The sequence below is a fragment of the Chelon labrosus genome (genome assembly GCF_963514085.1).
Source record: "Chelon labrosus genome assembly, chromosome: 2".
NCBI classification, from domain to species: Eukaryota; Metazoa; Chordata; class Actinopteri; order Mugiliformes; family Mugilidae; genus Chelon; species Chelon labrosus.
In genome coordinates this window covers 20,082,080-20,103,605 of record NC_140338.1, presented here as the reverse complement: position 1 = coordinate 20,103,605, position 21,526 = coordinate 20,082,080, and the positions used below count along the sequence as shown (strand labels likewise).

Genomic DNA, 21,526 nt, shown 5'->3' with positions numbered 1-21,526 from the left:
CAAATGCCCTGCCTTAATCCAAACAGTAACATACACCGATCAGCCACAAAATTAAAACCATTGACAGGAGAAGTAAATAACATCGAGCATTTTGTGATAATTCAGTGTTCTGCCGGGAAACTTTTGGACGTGGTATTCGTGTGGATGTTACTTAGACATGTACCACCCACCTAGCCCAGACCAGGCAACCCCACACCATAGCAATGACACTCCTTGATGGCAGCAGCCATCCCCAGCAGGATGCAGCCTGACACATGCACACACAAAAAACATGAAAAACAGCACAAGGTGTTGACCTGGCCTCCAAATCCACTAGATCCCAAACTGATCCAGTATCTGTGGGTTGATCCACAGAGACCCCTCCCCTCAACCCATAGGACCCGAACAGTCATAACTGTTTTGCAGGCAAAAGGGAGACCTACGCATATTTAACAGGTCATAATGTTATGCCTGATCGGTGTATTTTTAAAGCTAAGGAAGATTTAAACCAATAAACTTAGTGTTTCTTGTTGGAAGAATATGAACATTTTTATTTCAGTTGGTCCCACTTCTCGTTTGCCTTCTAAATGAGGACAAGTCAGAAAATGACTGCCATTCCTGTAGACGCCGTGTGACATACCAGCACTAGTGTGCGTGGGTGTGTGTGTGTACATACACATTGTCCGACAAGGAGGTGCTCACTTTAACAGTCTGCAGTCAGAAATAAACCAGAAAGAGCTCTGTTGTTCCTGTGGCTGTCGACAGAATGTCTTACTTAAACATGCACAACAGACTGATGTCTTTTTTTTTTCTTCTTCTTTTTTTTTTTTTTTTTTTTTTTTTACAAAAGTTTAGTTTATGCAGAAATGTTACAGTACATTACAACACAACAGATCAGTCAGTAAACACCAAATGAGAAGGCAGCTTAGTCTCCATTTCTTTCAAGTGTATCAGATAGTCTCCCGTCACTGTGGTCAGGAGCATGACGACTTGACGAATAGTCACACCGGGATGAAAAACAACTTGGATTAACAAAGTGTCGCTTTGCCAACACTTAGAAATACTGCTTTGTGCTTTGATTCAGAAAAACTTCAGTCACTTTCTTTATCTGCACGGACTTGAGGACAAATACTGAGAGGATATAAATTATGAAAGCCTGAGAAATACTGCTTTAAACACAAAGTAAAAAAAAAAAAGACAATCTTTACAAAAAAATGAGAAATAAGGTTTAAAGACATATTTCACTTTGGCAAATGTCAATATGACTAGAAGGTTTAACACAGAAGCGATGAATATCATGCATTAAGTACCAAACAGTTCTTAGTGCAAGTATGCATATTCATGTCATGCCATTACTTATGCTGTGTGAGTGCATGCATGTACACTGTATGTTTTAACACTGTGGTCCCTTTTTTATTTTTATCACATATTTCAAGTCATAAATAATTATGCAATTTCATAACAAAAGCAAACACAGAAAGGTTATTTTGTTTTTTTTTCTAATTTAAGTAGTTTGTAAAGTCACAACAACAAAGAGAGGTTTAAGTTACGGCATGTGTCAGTGTCTGAATTCCTGTAGCTCCTGTAGCTAATGATTATTGTTTCATTAAAATAAGTGCTAATGACCTAGATGAGAGGAAAGACGTGCCTTCCGCTCTCCATGAAAATATAAAACATTTCCAGGAGCAAAACGTCCAGCACTGTCTTCTTGTCCGTTTCATCTGAACGTCAGGTTATAACTTACATCACTGGGTAATCAGGTAAAAATGTCATGATGTTAGATAATCACGACAGATCGAGTCTTGGGAGTCATTTAACTCTGACCGAGAGGCCAAGTTTCAGTTTGTTATTCACCTTTCATCGCTTTCGCCCGTCTCGTCCAATTACTTTCCGTATCCAGGAGCTGAAGGCGGAGACTTTGGTGTAGACGCCAGGGGACTGTTGTGTCCTGCAGGCGTGACCCCAGGACGTAACCCCGTAAACCACCCAACCCCCTCCTGGGCGCTCGCACACCAGTGGGCCTCCGCTGTCCCCGCGGCAACTGTCCACGCGCTGCTCAGACTGGAGGCTGCCGGCGCAGAGCATGCGGCTCGTGAAGGCATCGTGAAAACGCTGCTGGCAGTGGCGACGGGGAAGCAGGGACAGAGGGGCCTGCTGCAGGGTCTTGGAGTAAGAGCGGCCTGGAGAGAGAGAGAGAGAGAGAGAGAGAGAGAGAGAGAGAGATCAGAATGAGATGTCGGAGGAATGGAGGAATTTTTGTGGGCATCTGTGAGTTTATACATCGGATGGAGGCAGTGTTCCATCCACATTACTTGTGATAAGTAAATTGTTCAAATTGTCCCTGATACTCAGTCATTCTCTTCTTTATCTTAGAGATAAATCAGATCACGATTATGTACAAAGCATTTCTTTCATTGCTTTCTCTTTGCAATCAGATGCTGTTAACTTCTCCTCTGTTCACAGCCAGCAGCGACACACACACACACACACACACACACACACACACACACACACATTACCCGCCCTGGGTTTCCATGATTGCGCTGCAGGAACACACAAACAAACTGAAGGGAACCACTGCTGAAGGCCCGGCCTCTGCAGTAGTGGGTGGCTCTTCTTCCCCTGACACTGTTAACTATCCATGGCAGCTTAGGTTGGTACGTATGTGTAAAATTTGCTTGCGTGTGTTATATCAGAGGGACAGATAGCCAGACACAAATAGCTGTACAAGGCAGCCAGCCAGACAGCCAGCCAGCCAAACAGCCGTCAGCCAACATCACACACTCTGAATGGCCTGTGTTGTCTCAATGAAGTACGCTAATAAAAAAGCACTCTCTCCCGCCCACCCGCGCAAACAAACGCATTTTTATCACACATGAATTCTACTGCCATTAAGATGACACCAAGTGCTTCGCTGTGGGGAGTATGTGTTTCAGCATAAGCGCATGTTGTAACCTCCTGTCGCCCTTTAACTTGCTGTGATTAATGATGTCACCATGTAATTTAAAGATGGCTAGCAGATGTGGGGCTGTGTACACAGTCAAGTGTAGGGATAGACAAAAAGAATGACGTCGAGGAGGCGTAATTTACGGCCGAAGGATTCATGTCTTCACCTGATCTGGTTCGCAATCGGTGCTCACAGTCAAATTCTGTTTTCCTTTTCTTTAGTTAACTGTAAGTGTATAAGAAAACATTAACACAATACATTACCTCGCTGTTTCACACGGCTGCATTACTTATTGATTGTTGAGTGTTTTTTACACTGTAAAACAAGTGGTCATTTACTAGGAAAGAGGATTAGGGCAACTATGATTTTTTTCTTTTTGGTTGTGACTTTATTCTCAGAATTCTTTCCTTTCAGTATTCTGACTTCATTCTTTAAATTCGGACTTTTCATTCGGGAACTCTCACTTCATTTTCAGAATCTTGACTTTATTCCGATAATTATGACTTTTTTTTTTTTGGGGAATTCTGACTTTTCATTTTTTTGGAATTAAATGATTTTTCCTTAAAAACTAAATATCTTCAATTAACATTAAATTTATGGCCTGGCCATTAATTGTAAACAAATTCAATGGCCCTCAGGTGACGTGTGTGGCTACATCGCCGTTATTGGTCTGTCCATCACCTCATAAATCCTGCCCAAACAATCTGATTGACCTGGCAGATTTTTGAGCACGATGTCAAATCATTCGGTATTACTCTTAAAAGTGGGTACTACCCTACATTCAAGACAATTTAAATGTGTGAACGCCGTATATGTTATTTACCCTGACATGTTAAACATGTAGGGATTTAACAGAATAAACAACATATAATTTCAGTTTGTTAATATCCTTGTGAAATCATGTTATGTACTCCAGACTAGTCACTCGACGTTCAAGCACACACACATGCATCTTCATTGTCATCATCATCATCATCATCATCATCACCTGTGTCACCCCAGCCCGTGATGTGACAGTTGCTGGCTTGTTTGAGAACCCTCTCTTTCCTCATAGGCAGACAGGCGGGGAGGACGTGACGGCTGAACGACACACACTCGCCCGGCATCTGGCCCACTGCCCCCGGTGACAGACGAACCAAGGCCAGGTCGTAATCGTTGCTGTGGGAGTGGTAGCTGGGATGCAGGATAATTTGGTCAACACCGTACTCCTCTTCATACTCCTCAGGGACGAGGGAATGGTAGTCGCCCACTCTAACTTTATACTGCTTGGTGCTGTTTCCGTACCTGCAGACGGAACGATCGAGAGAGACCATTAAAAAATACAGGGCTGTGTTTGTATCAGTCCCACTGCTGATAAACCATTAGCAATAAAATGAAAAGCTCTGATAATTCCTCAGCAATAGTTTAACTAGAGGTGGCAAAAATAAAGTTACATTGAGTGTGCACAGCTGTGAGACACTCTGCACTGATGGCTTGAACGTTTAAGGTTTATAGTTTATATAAATATGTCAAGTTTCGTAATGTTATAATCTGAAATATTAAAGGTATTACAGAAGACTTCCTTCACCAGCCTCACAACTATTTGCCTGTTTACAAAGAGTGAGTTGCCTGTCATAGCAAAGCATGCCATACTGTATAAACAAATCAAAACCGAATCATAACCACAAATCTATCAGGGTGTGTGTGTGTTATTGTTTTGTTATTGTTATTTGACCCAGGCTTATATAAAGGAGTGTTTTTCCTGCTTACCATTTCCTTGTCAGACATGTTTGGCCTTTTTAGAAAATGGACTGGGAGGCGCAGAGAGGGGAAGAGCGGGGTGAACAGGGGACAAAGACAGAGGGAAGAGAGCGAAGACGAGTGGAAGAAGGAGGCCTTTCGATTGAGCCAAGTCTCTCCAATTACATATGGTGTTTCCGGAAAGATCTCCTGACCTATGAATGCCAACGTGTTTCTGGCAAAGACACTGCTCACCACCCTTTTAAGTACATTAACACACACACACCGGCACGCATATTTTAATCTACTCTAACTCACTCTGACTTTACAAAGCTAATGGTGATAACGGAGTGGCACGAGAATAGCAAATGTCAATATCTCAGGATTAGAGGGGACCTTTCACACACTGTGTTGTTGCTGAAAGCAGTTAAAATCTGCTAGAGTAATTTAAAAGTTGGCAAGCCCCCAGCTGTAGAGCTACAGGGTATAAATAGGTTTAATGCGTTGACTCCATGTGACTACTGACCTCAGGTCAATGTTTATGAACCCTATAATGGTAATGGTAAGGAATCAAGCAACATGATCATGCTAGGAATGTTGATAGTGGTACCTAAATATATCTTTACTGAGTCATCAGAGCTTGTGGGCACATCAGGTTGTTCTTATCTTTTATCTTTTTATCTCTTTCATGGGATTATTTGTTTGTTTGTTGCTGTGCATATCTGTGTGCTTGTGTGTGCATATCAAGCTATTTTGGTTGCTGTGCACGAAAGGTGACACCGTTAAGTCGGAAGTCCCTTTCTTGGCCAGGGTGCTCCGGCCTGAATGAAGCAAATTATTACTGAAAGCTGTCATAGCTGAATACACTGTCCACCTTCCTAATATTGTGTAGGTCTCTCTTGTGCCTCCAAAACAGTTCAGACGGAACCAAAGCAGAACATTGATAGTGGGGGGCCTTTGCATCCTGTGGGTTGAGGGGAGGGGCCTCTGTTGATACACACTGTCAATGATATTTACTTCCCCTGTAAGCCTTTAATGTTGTGGCCGATTGGTGTAATAGCTTGCTGCATAGAAAACAGTAGCACTTTGTAGTATTTGACATTTCTTTTCCGATTACAACACTTTGCCACTTGGTATTTAGGTGCACCATTGGCTTCTTAACACCATTACTAATTTGTTTATACAAGGAAACAGTGACACATATTTCATGAGCCAGTCACATGAATACAATTGCTGTACAATATATGCGTTGGCGCTGACAAATGAATTCCACAAACTACACGTAATTATTAAAACCCATGTGATAAAAGAAATCAGAGCCTGAGGCAGAAGGTGTGACAGGAGCACCTTGGCCATTAAGAACACAACCACTTTGTGTTCAATTGTCTGAGTGACCACAAAGCTGTGGCACGCAAGCGGAAGAACATTCTGTTGAAGACGGTGTTATACTTATGGCCAACCGTAATGTTTACTGAGCAGTTTTAAATGACTTACCAGAGTCAAAGTAAAATTCATTTCAATCTGCAATCACACTGGCGATTAACTAATTGCTCATTAATCAGTGCTTGAAACCCTGATTGCTGTGTCCCAAGAGGTCTTCATTTACAGCGCGCAGTTCCTGTGTGTGCCATTTCAAGGAAGTAGATGACTGCAGAGTCTAGGTTCACATATAAAGACTACACTTCTGGCAGCGACTGTAGCCTGGGAACAGCTCGGGAAATAGTACTGGAAAAGATTTAGTGAAAGACTTCTTCCTCTCTTTAATGTGGAAATAGCAGGATTTATGGTGGTGTAGCTTCAGAGGCCTGTAAGGAGTTATTGTAATCATACCAAACCTTGGCACTGGAACTCAAACCTGGTAACACAACCGAAAGATATTATCCTTAAAATAAAGCCTGACAACATAACATGTACTGTATAAACAATAAAAGCAGACTGGATAGTTTGTGCCCTCACAGCTCTCAACTTTTTTGTGTTCCATCTGCCTCTCTGCTGTATGCATTAGGTGTACAGTGGAGGCCAATAGACCAGATGAAGTTAATGTCTTTCTCTCTGCCACCTGCACAACAACCACAGCCAAACCACCACTGACTAATACGCACATAGTGAAGGTTCTCAGGTCTCACTCAGGCCTGAATATATCATACACGTACACACACTGTGTGTAAGGTTTAGACTGAGCTCATACTTCAAACAAAAATGTCACCCTGATGCGAAACATCTTGAGGTCGAGCAAGGCAGAGAGAAATGCATGCATAAGTAACGCACCCATTCCCATGAATGAATACAACTACTGGGTGGGTTTAAGTATGAGTGGGTGTGTGTTTTATGACCTTTTGAAGCAATGTGCCGAGGTGAGGACCCAGCAGGTGTCGATGAGAGTTGCTCCACACACCAATCTCCCGTCTCCTCGAGATCCTCGCAGACGGATCGCCGCCTGCCATGGCCAGCCTCCCCTATAAGCACACAGCCAAGCATGGCGACAAAGAGACAAGAGGTAGTTATATAGAAGCGTACAAATGACTTGAGATGCAAATGCATATTGGATCCTGTTTAAACAATGGTCAACATAGCAACATCCAAGTGTGACTTACGTGTTTTGTTTTTTTTTTTTTTGGAGGACACCAAGCATTAGCACATCTGGCAGAATGAGTTTACGTGACACATATAAACACGCAGCGTCCTCTAAACAGGCACACATGCACACAAGCAAATATACTGTAAAAAAAATACATTGGTAGTTTAAACATTTACACGGCTAGTTTCCTTTTGTGGACACACACATAAACGGAGACAGACAAGAAGTCACACCCACACATCATTTACTTTTCCTCATTTTTCTTGACCAGCTTGTTCCTTTTAAAATGGTTTAAATCTTTCTTGATGACACACACATTCAAACATTTCTAAAATTTGCATGATTTAGCCACATTCATGTCTGTCTGTACTAGAGGTTGAATGACTTCGGATATTTTAAAGTCGACTAACACATGGTAAAAGTCGAGTCGACTAGTCGATGACGTCACACATAAAAATAAAGTAGAAAGTAATGCTTTGCAACAATGAAATCTATATTTTTGACCTGAATACATACTGTAAAAAGAAACTACAGAGGCTTTTCTGCAAGGCTTTATAAATTGACAGTAGCGTATAACAGTACTTCACAGCGTGTTGTAAGATAGGATAATTTACCCGGGATAAAAAACAAACGGGTATATCTCTGAAATCTTTTATGCGTATAGCAGCTAAAGGTCTAATAACTTTCGACAATAAAAAAAACCATCATCAAATTGCTGATTTGCAGCCTCCTCTGTTACCGCAGGTGCAGTCGTTAACTGACTGTTGTTGAGAGCATTTGGACCGTTCCTCTGCTAGCATTAGCAGATGCTTTTTCAGATTAGTGTGTAATGCAGTAGTACATTTGTTGCATGTCATGGGCTTCATCTTAAGTGAAGTATTTCCACACAATTGATGAACTGCTGCTAGTGAAATCGACTAGTCGACTAGTCGGTTCAACCCCAGTCTGTACACACATTTGTGATGTTACTTTGATGTAGCTTAGAATCAGCCTTTCTTCCATCTAAGTTTTTTTGTTTTTTTTGAAAATCCTTTCATTTCAATTCTATTTTGTTCTATAAGTCCTCTCAGTGCGTTTATGAATCCCCGCTGTCCCTTCCGACTCACCTCAGAGAGTTTTCTCCTCCTATAATCCGACGCTGGCGAGTGTGTATGAGCCGCAAACCGCAAATTGAGCTGACAGGATCTGACAGAGACAAAAGAGGGACCGCTGGTTGTATATGAGAGTGTGTGTATGTGTGTGTGTGGGTGTGTGATGATTGCTAAACCATACAAGTCAGCGTCAAGCGTTGAAAACTTAAATATTTAGACTGGCCAAAAACATAATAAAGTTTCAAATTCATCCTTTACTAGTACATATGAACCTGAATTGTGTGAAAATGAGAGATCTTTTTCATAGTCCTTATGTATGTATGTGATGTTCAAATCCACACACTGAAGAGACAAAACACATTCCTGCGCTGGTTTGACATTCAACAGTAGGCACGCATGAGAAATGGTAGCAACGCACATGCGCTGGTAACTGATAGCATTGTGTGAGTCTGTCCTGATGTGTGACAGACAGGGTGAAGGAATAATACATCTCTCTCCATTTTACCATCTGGATGTATAAACTTACTTTCAGCCTAAATTCTTTCCTCTTTTCTCCAGTCATTTGTTTCTCATTAGTTTTTGAGTGTATATGACACACTGGAAGTGTTTGCTAAACACATTATAGTTTCCCTAAGGCTCCATATAAATCATAGAATATCTATTTATTTTCAGAGCAATATTAAGTCAGAACCAGCCCTGACTAAATGACTGACCTTTGACCTCTTTGCTGCCGGGCTGCGATTCACCATAGTTACAAATGACCCCGGCGTCCTCACTGTGGCGACAGTTGTGTGTGCCTGGCACCTGTTTGATGCAGTCGGCTAGGGAACGCTCCTCGCCGCTACACTTCACGTTGTCCACGTGGATGGGTCCCGTCCCTTCCCCGAAGTAGGCCATCACGCGAGCCTTTGCGACGCCACTGGAAAGAACAGAAGGACATTTCATTCTGGCGCTTTTTCAATTGAAAAAATAAAAATCTACTGAGGGTGAAAATCAACATGAACTGCAAAAAGACATACAAGTAAGGTTTATGTACAATAGAAGTATTTAATCATAAAGCAAAAGTCAACAAAAAAGAAAAACAAAGAAATGGTATATAAAATATATAGACCTACAGTAGATGTACAGCACTGTAGGTATGCACAAGCTGAATCTGAGAATATTCAGTAGAGAGCCTGACAGGTAATTAGAAAAAAGTTTATATTGAATTCTCAACTTCACTGGCATCCAATGGACAGAGGCCAGCAGCGGAGTAATTTATTTCCTTGTTCTACTTTGAAGACGGGCTAGAAAGTTTTCAGTTCTAAGCCGCTAAGCTACGGCTTCTGTCTGCATTTGAAATGTAGCAATGTCTGTTGTGTGACCTTCTAATAACATGAGTCTATTTCTGTCTTTTCTGTTGTGTTGGACTGCAGCACGTCAGACCGATGAGCTGTGACATCTTTCCATCTGTATGCGAGTGTATAGGTGCAGCCAGGGACGATATGTTGACTTAGACGTTATGGTTTGACATTCTCGGGCTGTGATGCAAACCGGGTCAAAAGAAATCTCTACAATCAAATAACATCAGTAATTGTATCACTATCTCACCCCTGACTTTAATTATCCAACGCACACACAAGCCTGTGTGTACCGGCTGTAACACTGATTTTAAATTAAGATTGATAGATAACTGAAAGACAGGGTCTAATGTTGCATCCCTGGAGTTCGGTGGGTGACAGGTCTTGCACCTCCAGTCATCCATCGGGAATCTCACGTCTCCTACTGAGACATCTAGTTTTGTGTCTGTGACTCCAATAGCTCCCAGAGCAGTACTTAGCATGCAGAGGGTGATCCTCCAAGTCACTTGGAGATGTGCCTAGAGACTGACATCATGCCTGCTCGGTGTGTTTCTGTGGCAACATGCAGTTATAGAGCAAAAACATTTAAAAATGTAACACAATCTGCTTTGGAAATGCTCATATTAAAACGGGGGACCAAGTGTTTTCTCAGACATCCTATGTCATGGACTTCCTTTGCTTGAAATCAATGATTTTGCCTAGAAGTTCTCACAAAAGACATTTGTGTCAGTCAGGAGAAGTGGAATACCCAGCCAAGACTGAGCAGGTTAACTGAAGAGGTGAAGACACAAGTTCTTTTTGGAAAAACTTATTTTATCATTTATGTACGGCGATACAAGAGCACCAATATTAAAGTTTCTGACTTGATTTGCTCATGGTGCTCATGCTTTACTGCATTTAGGACCCTGGTGCATTCATTTGTTTCCAAGTTAGGTTTTTATGTATTTTTCTAGTCATCCAAAATTCCCCCCATGATTGATTAAACTTGTGAGTAACAGTCCAGTTTCATGTAAAACCATCTTCAGCGTGACTCGGGGTCAAACTACTGACTCGAAATGTAATTTGTGTGAAAGTGTGTGCGATTACATTTTGTTTTATCGCCACCAGAGCGACCTTAAATCCTTGTGGACCGACTGTGTGTGTAATGACCTTTCACCACACCCAGTGTGAGACAGAATGATGATCCTAACACGGCTTTTACACGCCTCTAACACGCTTTCTTTGACTCTCTCACACTTATGCAGTCCAGATGTTGCTCTCCTCTACAGAAGAGTCATGGAAAAGATGGTGAGAAGATGAGAAAGAAAATAAAGACAACGTGTTTTGGTGAACTTTTCCCTTGCCACTTTGTCATTGTTCTGGAAAACGAGAAAGCGTCGGAAAAGGAAGAAGTAATGAGACACTGCTTGTACACTGCTGCACCTCGACATATCTGTCGCTGCAAATGTACGTATCTTTTACAGAGTCGGCCTGCCCTTTAATTGGATATTTATCTTGGGAAAAAGGTCACAGATCAATTTCCAAATAGAAGTTGTACGGACATCAAGACTCGTAACAAGCATCAAAAAAACTGAGAGAAAACATTAAAAAGATGAATGAAATACAGCAATTAAAAATAATTTACAACAGAATGGAGTTTTGCCATTGTAGAGTAACCCAAAAACTTGAGACACTCATGATGAGGTTTCAAGTGGAACCAGAGAAAGATTGAGAGATGGAGAGATGAAAGACAGAAGGGGAAATTGAGTCTGAACATAAGACAGATGCCAAGTCTAAGGGGCTGCGATGGATTTTGCAAACAGAGTAGGTCGTCTGGACTCACTTAGGTGACTGTAATGTAAAGAGTGATCACGTTGCAAAGCCGCAACTCACAAGTGAGCTTTTCACCAACACTTTACCTTTTTTTCCCAACATATGAGAATGACGAAATGTTGAAAATAGATGGCTGGAGAAATGAGCTTCAAGTATGGGAAACAAGAGTGAGCCGGATGCAGACCCACTTGATTCATTCAATGTACACTTCATGCGTCCTGGGCAACATCAACTGGAGACCCATTAAGGGTGAGGTTTTTTCGAGCTCCTGATTTTCTTTCAAAATATTGATGAGCTTTGGCTTAAATGTATAGTTGATCACTAGGTGGATCAAATAACACTGTGTACTATTTTATTTCATAACCAATAATTTTACCCTTTAAGCACAATTGCCCCAAAATCAAAATGTACTACTTCCTATATTCTTAATATTCTTCTTTCAAAGTCCTGTGTGGCTCAATTGGCATTTTACACTCATTTTTGACATTGTGAAACCAAAATATAGAGACAAATAGAGACATAATCATCAGATAATTCACCGCTGTGTGTGAGATTAGACACTTCTAAAAGCCTATACCTGTCTGCTCATCTGGCAAACCGACATATTGTCATTGATGTACTATATGGGCTTCCCTAATCAGTTGTTTTTAGCCTTTTACCCAGGTCCACAAGGCTTTTTCCGCACACATGCTTGTACACACGTATATATATACCTGTAGCCCAACTGCCGGCACACAACGTCAGCGTCATTATCCGTCCATCCATCGTCACAGACGGTCCCCCACTGGCCGGACAGATAAAGCTCAACACGTCCTTCCCTGGGGCTCTCTCCTCCCACAAGCCTTACTGGTACACCTGAAGAAATACACAGAATTTTAGACTTGCCATCAAGGTAAGCCTGTGTATTGCCAAAGATTGATCTGTGTTCACGGAAGTTAGCCAAAACCCAGAGTCCTGAAAGGCTCAAAGACACATTCCAAACAAACCTGATCCTCCAGGCTGAGTTATCTACTAAACTGGAGCATGTACATACATGCACTCCACCAAGGAAGAAGCTGGAACATCTGACTCTGTGTGCATGTGTGTGTGTGTGTGTCCAGAGGGGGAACTCTTTTAACTCCGGTCAAAAGTGAAAAGATTTATTTTCACTGGCTCACTGCTTTTCACACACACACTCTGTCCCGTTCTTTCTCTCTCTCAAACGCTGTTCACTCACACTCTTAATCAAATCAGTCTAACCTTTATGTTAAAGCAATCCATCATTTGTCTGTACACAGATACCCAGACATGCACACCCAAACGCACAAACCCACGAACACACACTCACTAATCTCATCTCATTTAAGTAAATCTTAATGTCTTTTCCATGTGTGGACAGATTCAGGATCACTTTACACTCTTGACAAGTGTCAGGTCAATCAGACTTTTTTTTGGTCACCGCTCAACTTACAGTACTTCTGCTGCTACAGACAGAAAAAGGTCATGAGAATTTTTTTTTTTACTTTACCTTTAACGTATCACGCTGAAGTTATTACACATCCTGTTTGTCAACTGGTTGCGGTTCAGACATTCCACAATCACGTGTGGCTGGCCCGAGTTGAATGTCACGGTAGAGGCAAACATTTTGTGCTGCCTTGTGTGTGAGGGGGACACCAGAATTGTATAAGTGGTAAGATTAAATGGCGAGGAGTTAATTGTGGGAATGTTTACTCTTGGTTGGTGTTGGCTATGAAGGGAAGGCTCAAGTTTGTCCTCTTGCTCAGAAACACAAACAGTTTTCCCTAATCTTCCACACACACACACACCATCACCTTGACATTAACTGTGCATACATGCTGCTTTTTTAACAATATCTGCAAAACTGTAACAACTTTAAAATAAACCTGGCTTCATATCACCTTTTAAATTACAACTCTGAACCAGTCCCTATGTGATGACCTCTAACAACAGATACCGAAAGATGTTCAAAGTATTGTCTTTTCCAAAAACAACACATACTGCTCTGACGGTGGCATGCTGAGGGATTTGCGCGTGCACATCAACACTCAAACACACCCACCAAGAAGCAATGTCATAATTCTTTAGTGGGATGTTTATGGGATGAGAGTGTCCCTCGGGCTGCTGCCAAACAAAGTAATCCTGCTAAACCCACCAAATGAAATTCCAGTGTTTGTGCTTGTGACACAAATCAGTGTTCCGACTTATCACCACTTAAGATATATAAAAGAAATAATCACTGTATCATTTCGGTGACATTGACCAGACTTATTATAGTATGTGTATGTGGGGCATTCATCATAAAGACAGATGAGAGAGATCTGAATAGTTGTATCACTGTGAAATTTGAGCCAGTACTACTGATTTATGCATCTCTATCCTTATACATCTTTAATGCCGCCTGCTGGGTACAGACACCGACTTGATTTATGGCGCTACCATTCCGCGCTTTCTCAGTTTTTAGGCAAGTTCTAACACCACTGAACCTACTGAGTAAGAAGAATGCTTATCTTGTGATAGCGTGGCAACATGCACCCGCTGTTGTATGGTAGTTTGCAGCCAGAGCTTATTTCAGGTGAAGGTTTGTCGGTTCGTTTAATTATGATGACTTTCCAGGCAGCCCAGTTATTATTAAGGCTGGGTGAGCCAGCTGACAGCTGTGCTTATTAGAGTGTGCATGGCTTACATCAGCCTTTATTGGAGAATGTGAGCCTTCCTCTTCAGGGTAAGAGGAGATCCAACTGGCTGCAGGTTGGGCTGGGCACAGATCTTAGAAACAGATTTCTGATCAGCTTACACTTCCATTAGCCGGTTTTATGAAGTGAAGGGAAATTACACAGGCTATTTGAGTACTTGGTTTCCTGTTCCTCACTGCCTGTGAAGTATGTGTGGAAAGCTGGGATTCTACAGTCGCTTACAGTTACTGCTACCACAAACAACAGTGAATTCTCATGAAAGTAATTACAAGATAAGTGATAGTTAAAATACTCTGTGTGAGATAAAGAATCTGTTTTCTTGATCTCATCTGCTTGTCATTCCAGAGATAAAGGTCCCAGATGGTGAACCGTGATAGTTAACCTGAGAGGAACTACTAAGAGATCTCAGACAGAATTCCACCTGTGTGTGAGGTTAGAAGGTCAGTAATAGTCTGCAGCTAGCCTCACATGAGCTATAAAGGCGATTAAAATACACATTAATGTCAACTCTAAATGTCAGTGTAATGAGTGTGCAGAGAAGTGTAGAGATGTTAACAGAGTGGCGTTACGGACTCCACTACTGGAGTAAATGTTAAATGTTGTCATTTCCTATAACTGAAGGACACTGAGAAGGAAGAGAGGAAGCTGTATTTGTTACAATTACTAAAACACATTACTTCAGATATTAAATATGTCAGCTTTCGTGTATATATAAAACGTACTCACCTCTCTTGGATGTTTCACCATTTTGTTGTTTTTATACATAAAATCATGGTCAATATAATTTGGCTCTTTTGAAAAAAATTGCACAAAAAATAAAAAATAAAAATATTCAACTGTAAATAGATTTTTACAAAATAATGTCAATTAATTAAAAATCTCCAAGTTAAAACAATTAACTTGGAGATTTGCAAAACAATTCAAGCTCTGTCAAGTTGCTTGACTTGGACACATTCACCTTGTTGTCTCTGAACCATTTCTGTGTAGCTTGTCGTTGTCTTACTGGAAAATAAATCTACTCCCAAGTCGTAGGTGTCTTGAACAGAGTCAGATTATCCTTCAGGATTTAGCAATATTATTCTGCATTTGTGTTCCCCTCTACCTCCAGAAGCCATCCAAGGCCTGCTGCTGAGAAGCATCCCCAGAACATGATGCTGCCACCACCATGCTTCACGATAGAGATGGTGTGTTCGCGGTGATGTGCAGTGTTTGGTGTTCGCCAAAAATAACCAAAAAGCACAGTTTTTGTCTCATCTCTCCAAAGAACCTTATTACAATTGACCTTGGAGTCTCCCACATGCCTTTGGGCAAATTCTAATATTTAAACAAGTACCATACCCCTTCCATTTCTTGATGATGGATTTATCTGAAATCTGTGGGATGTCCAGTGAGTTGGAAATCTTTTTGTAGCCCACTCCTGAGTTATACTTTTCAATGATCTTTTCTCTGAGTTTCTTGAAGTGTTCTTTTGTCTTCATATTTTAACTGTAGTAGGAATATTGATGAACCAGAGACTGAACCTCCCAGAAACAGGTGTTTTTATACTACAATCACCTGACACACATCAGCTGCACTCAGGTAATCCCCATTTTACTGTCTGTGACACCACTGGCATCCACTAGTTGGACCTCTGTTAAATTAGGTCACTTTAAAGGGAGTGAATATTTATGCAAACACTTATTTTACACTATATATTTTTAATTAATTTACATTAGTGTGTAAAAAATACTCTTTTTTGCAAATATTTGTCAAAAAAGACAAATTATATTGACCATGATTCCATGTATAAAAGCAACAAATGGGGTCAAATATTGAATATATATATATAAAAAATTCAAAGATCATTAAGAGTGTTACAAAGAAAGAAACCCCACAACTACCATTTAAGATGGAAAATACAGGTGTCCTAAAATACCGGCCACTAAGATTTAGAGATTTCCCACATATGTATTCTGACCTTGAACACCCTCTTATGCACGTCACGGCACCTTATACACAATGTGGTCATCGCCTATTCATGGTATGTGTATCCTTCTTTTAGCAGGTCTTACGGTAAAATGAAAACCTGTCTTACTAGTTGGAAGACTCTCCCCACTGCGCTCAGGGCTGCAGGCGATGTTAACATCTTCATGGTGGGTGCAGTCATGGCGGAGCCACTCCCTCCTGTTACACAGGGTTAAGCTAGGTTCTTTCCCCGTGCAGCTCACATCATCCAGAAGAATAGGACCTGACCCCACCCCAAAGCGTGGCACGGGGGTGATGTCTAGCCCCTCCGAAAGTAGAGTCTCGCCAAACCTACAAGGGAGACATCCACGAACACACACACATTTTTACTTATAATTAATCAGTACATAGTGGTGCATTTGTAGCAAAAATACTTCACATTACCGGTAACCAAGCTGTCGACACACCACTTGCGTGTTGGAGTCCGTCCAGCCATCATCACACACCGTCCCCCATTGACCACGGTAGAAGATTTCTAAACGGCCCACGTGGCTTCCTGCACCCCCAACCAACCTAGTACTACCATCTGAATAGACAGAGGAACAAGTTTACTTTATTAGGGCCTTGCATTTATAAGTTTTTTATAATTGCTCACAACGTAGCAATGAACAGTGTAGCGTAATATAGCTGCAGGCTGCACTGCCGTAGGTCGGTGGTAATTACCGACATCCGTAGTGACAAAAAAGATAGTTTGCATTGAATCCTTGGGACTTCTGCCTTTACACAATGGTCTCCTGGCAACACTCTTACTTCCGTCCCACACTGTTTGCTCAGGCTAAGCAGTGGTCAGGCTCCATAATTTCAGGCTTGGCCACTATATGCACTTTCCAAATAGCTAGCCTGGGAAATACAGTTTACACCCTGCTCATAAGTCTTCGGTTTGTTTTTTGTCAGTTCAAACCAGTTACTTACATACTTTTCCCACAACAGTCATTCTGACTTGTCAGAGCAGGAAAATCAAAGATGGAAATTAATCGTTGCTCTACTGTGATTGAGTTTCAAATGAATCAGCAAACACAATAGGAATCAATAAGGAAATCACTGATAATGTGAGCCACACCTTTACTTGACAAGTAATTGCATGAAAGATCTATTGTTCTCCATAACGAAGCTTTTCAGCACACGCTAACCTCACATGACAAGGTTTGAACTCTTGACAGGGCTTCAGTGTTGTGCAAACGATCCCTGTGCATTCCAGTATTACGCAGTAGGACACACGTTAGCCTACCTGTAAGAGGGTTGCAGGACACTCCTGCGTCCTCAGAGTGCAGACAGTTGTGCTCTCCCCAAGCGCTTTTTGGACACTGCTCCAGAGTGAGCTCATTGCCTGTGCAACGCACCTCGTCCAACCACACGCGGCCTGAGCGCTTGCCAAAATGTGCCTGGCCCCATGCCCTTGCAACACCGCTACAAAGAAAAGGGGAGGTACACAAGAACAGAAGGTTTGTACTGTATTATTACTACTGGAATGAAAAACAGATGTACTGACAAGCTACAATTTACAAAATGCAAGGTACCATACATTGTATTTGTTTAATGAATTATAAGGATTAAATGGAGTAAATCTATTGTATTTCATATTTTTTCATCTTGTCACGCGCATTTTTTTAAACATAAACATTGGAACACACTTGCTGTGAGTATGGTGTTGCTAAATATGCATATCTCTGTGGTGCTAGAATTCATGCGGAAACAATGAGCCTGATTCACTGTTTGACCCCCAGATGTTCTTTACTGCTCACTCCTCTCTCTGTGTGTCCGAATGGAAAGAATACTTGTCATACTTTAGGAGACAGCGAGAGAGAGAGACGGCCGGACACCCACGTTAACTCATCTTCCTTCTCTTTGTGTGACAATTTTCCCTCATTTTCTCACACTCGCAGCGTATTCCCATGGCTCTTATTATTGGTTTGAATTAATATGAATATGAGCATTCATATGTTTGTGTGTGTGTGTCGGGGGTGCCCCTTCACCTCAGCCCCAGCTGTCGGCACACCACCTCTGCATCACTGTCGTCCCATTGGTCATCACATATGGAACCCCACTGGCCCGCGTGTAAAACCTCAACTGTGCCCTCTGACCTCGATCGACCTCCAACCAACCGTATAGGGAGCGTCACAGCTGCTGAAATTCACACGAGCATCAATAAGCACACTGCTAGGCTACGCTGCTAGCACTTCTTCTTTTAAAAGCATATACTGTATTTAGGGCCATTCTAAAATGAAGGATGAGTTCATTCATTCCATCTATCACACACCTATGTGTTCCCCATAAACTGGACCTACCTTGCTGTGGGGTGCAGGTGACAGCTGCAGCCAGAGAACATTCCTCTCCATTCCAAGCAGTTCTGGGACACTGAAGCAGGTCTGCCTCCTCTCCCTGGCAATGGACGGCCATCCAATGCAGCTTGGCCATGCCTGGATGGAAGAGAGGAACTGCACGAGCGCGACCTGACACCCTAGAAGGGGATTAATAAATAAAGGAAGTTGCATGTATTAGAAATATTTTATTACTCCAAAAGATAATCTCATCTAATACGAGTCACTTTAAAAAAATCCTGATAAGAGTACCTTGAGGATCTTTTTATACATATAAATGCTGTAGGCAGGCTATAGATTATATCCATCTCAGATTAAAAAAACGCTGATACACTGATAGCAGTAACCTCGTCTGTATGTTTATGATCTGCAGTTCCAGGGCCAGTGCACCCCACAATTTTACACCCAGCAGCTTTCAGTAACTGCCCATGTGAAAGTCATCACCAGCAATTCCAGCTGACATATGGCTGACATTTGCCCCCTTTCCTTTCCGCTGTGGACATTCATTGACTCCTGTGTGAATATGCACACACTGACATGAATGCACACAGACGTGCGTTCATGTCAGCATCTGTGCCAGTACGGGTATTAGTGACAACATGTGTAGTCAGTGAACAGAATGTCCCTGTTCTCCAGGGAAAGCACGTCAACTGACTACACCCCATCTTATGAATACCGCTGATGTGTATAATACGTCCACAGGCTCCCTTGAGGACTCGTCCATCATGGCAGCATCTCATAGTCCATCCCATAGACCACAAGGCCCAGTCACACACATGTGTGTGAAACAGAGACGGACAGAGCTAGTAACAATGTAAATAGCTGAGCACTAAAGGTATTTAAATACCTCTGGGGAATGGAGGGTTGGAATGCAGGGGTCACACAAGAAAAGTACAAAGTCTCTGATGGGAAACGACGAGAGTCTGAGTGTGTATGCCTGAAGTGTTGTGAACTAATTGGACATTCCCACCACTTTTCCATCACGCTCTACCATCTGTCAGGCCTCCGTTAGCAGCTTCAGATTGTGAATTTAATGGCAGTGGGTGATTTCACTTCTCACGGAGAACAGCTAATAGCGCACATACGGTATGAGAACATGTGGCATATTCATGTGTGCTTTCTCACCCTTTGCCCAGCTGTCTGCAAACCACCGCAGCATCTTCATCCCCCCAGTAATCGCTACACACAGACCCCCACACGCCTCCCAGGTACACTTCCACCCTGCCGTCTAGCTTGGAGCGGCCTCCTTGAAGGCGCACTGCGCCTGGACAGAAGGTTGAAGAACAGTAGATGACAAGAGAATCAACAGACAGCAGATCACAATAAAGGATGTGCAAAATACAACATTTAATAGTAAAACATGTAGGGAAAAAAGGAGGGAAGAAGAAGCAGAATTTGGTTCAGTCCAGTCAGAAAAAGAAAAAGAGGAAGACAAACTGTTTGGGATTTTTGTAAAGATGACTTTAGTCAGACAAACTAGATGATTTTTCATGTGTTTTAGTAAGTCACAAAAAACAAAATAACGAAATACAAAATTGTTCATAAAAATATAAGAAAGAGAATCATAAGACATAGAAAATATCCAATAATTTATACAGTCCTCATATAATTAAAGACTATTCGGCTCTTTTACTGTCACAGCATTGACATTTAGCAATCTGCGCAGCAATCAAACCTCAATAATAAAAGAGATTTCTTCCTAAGGCCCAAACAGCTTCTTTTCTACTTGTTCGTTTAGACACTTTAAGACTGATCCTCCCCTGAGTACTCCTTCCTAAATAGTACATCTGTTTTACATGAAAGGCACAGTTAAAGCCAAATAATCTGTCCTTACACATGTGATTTATTGCTGAAATAATCTGATTGCTCTGTGCAGAGTTAGAAGGGAGAATCTTTGGGTACATATACCCGCACAGTTCACATGCACCAGTGGATGTCTGCCTCAGCGTATCTGAACTTGCAGAGAGTATACCCAAATAGGGGCTTCATAAACACTGAACGCAAACTCACAGCCTATCATAAAAGGATATGTAATGACTTTATTAATGTATGTCAATTCATTGTATTAATTACTGGAACACACACCAGGACTTAAAAAAAAAAAAAAAAAGCCTACCACAGGCATCTTGTGTCAAATGGAAATCACACTCTCCGCTTAATCTCCACTTTCATCAACCCAGAGACTCAGGTTTCTCTCTTATGCTGATAATCCTAGATAATCCTGTCTGTGTTTTACCATTCACACTAAATACCTGGGCTATTATTACAGCTCAAATACTTGCCATTACATACACAAGTATTTCACACACGGAAAAGTTACAGCTCTTCCAGTTACTCCAGAAATTTTTGTGAAACATAACTAGGGCTTTGTTATTGCACAGCCTTGCAGGAAGCACTGCAGAGTCCTCTAACGCCCAAATAGAAATTAATATTGCATGTATGAGAATTTACTGTATCTGGTGTAGCCTGCATTGACTTTTAAATTCAGCACATTTGTGGGTTTCAGGTTGTGTGTGCATTATATTTTGGTCCTATATAGATGTGAAGGTTGTAGGATTGTGGATCCTTAAAATATACAGTGCAGTTACACAGGCCTGCGTGTTTACCTTGTTTACAGTCGCAGTACCCCCAGTCTGTTCTGCCTTTGTGGTTCCTAAAAAAGCACCAGGGTCGGATCCTGCCGTCCGGGTTGCGGCAGTGATTGTGCTCCCCTATTCCTTTACCCGAGTAGCGCTCCTTGAAGCCGGCCACTTCGGTCCAGTTCATGCACCGCGTCCCGGACTCGGTGACGTCTATCGCGCCCCGGTAGAACCCGTCTTTCCCACGGCTCCGGACGCAGTCGGTGAACGGCGGGATGAATGAAGGGACGCTGCTGCAGTGACAGCAGCCGCCGATCGCAGCCAAAAGTGCGGCCGATAAAGCGAGAAATGCCATGTCCACGTCGGGTGTACGGCCGCGGGCGGCTGTTTAACAGGGGAAATTTCAGCGGCTTCTATCATCAGCTGACGGTTCATCCAGTCAGGCTCATCGCCCTACAGTGGGACG

General features: G+C 42.0%; 1 protein-coding gene across 2 annotated transcripts; it reads right to left on the bottom strand.

Moving 5' to 3' along the window:
• Nucleotides 1-1,136: 1,136 nt before the first annotated feature.
• Nucleotides 1,137-21,502, bottom strand: prss12 (serine protease 12). 2 transcript variants are annotated; one of them, XM_084559729.1, is made up of 13 exons: nucleotides 21,088-21,502; nucleotides 19,607-19,745; nucleotides 18,449-18,621; nucleotides 18,137-18,287; nucleotides 17,392-17,570; nucleotides 16,548-16,689; nucleotides 16,234-16,454; nucleotides 12,180-12,321; nucleotides 9,028-9,233; nucleotides 8,330-8,408; nucleotides 6,979-7,101; nucleotides 3,915-4,210; nucleotides 1,137-2,159 (listed from the first exon to the last, which is right to left on the bottom strand). In XM_084559729.1, the coding sequence occupies exons 1-13, from the start codon at nucleotides 21,413-21,415 to the stop codon at nucleotides 1,837-1,839; spliced, it is 2,502 nt and encodes an 833-aa protein (XP_084415855.1). In that variant the 5' UTR covers nucleotides 21,416-21,502; the 3' UTR covers nucleotides 1,137-1,836. The 2 variants fall into 2 exon arrangements, with proteins under 2 accessions (XP_084415855.1, XP_084415856.1); XM_084559730.1 differs by having other exon boundaries at nucleotides 18,137-18,284.
• Between the last annotated feature and the right edge of the window lie 24 nt (nucleotides 21,503-21,526).

Coding starts and splice junctions, on each gene's coding strand:
- prss12 (XM_084559729.1), bottom strand. CDS start 21,415: ATGGCATTTCTCGCTTTATCGGCCGCACTTTTGGCTGCGATCGGCGGC. Junction 19,746..21,087: donor GTACTGCGACTGTAAACAAG/GTAAACACGCAG, acceptor CCTTCTGTCCAG/GCGCAGTGCGCCTTCAAGGA. Junction 18,622..19,606: donor TGCAGACAGCTGGGCAAAGG/GTGAGAAAGCAC, acceptor ATCCCCTTCTAG/GGTGTCAGGTCGCGCTCGTG.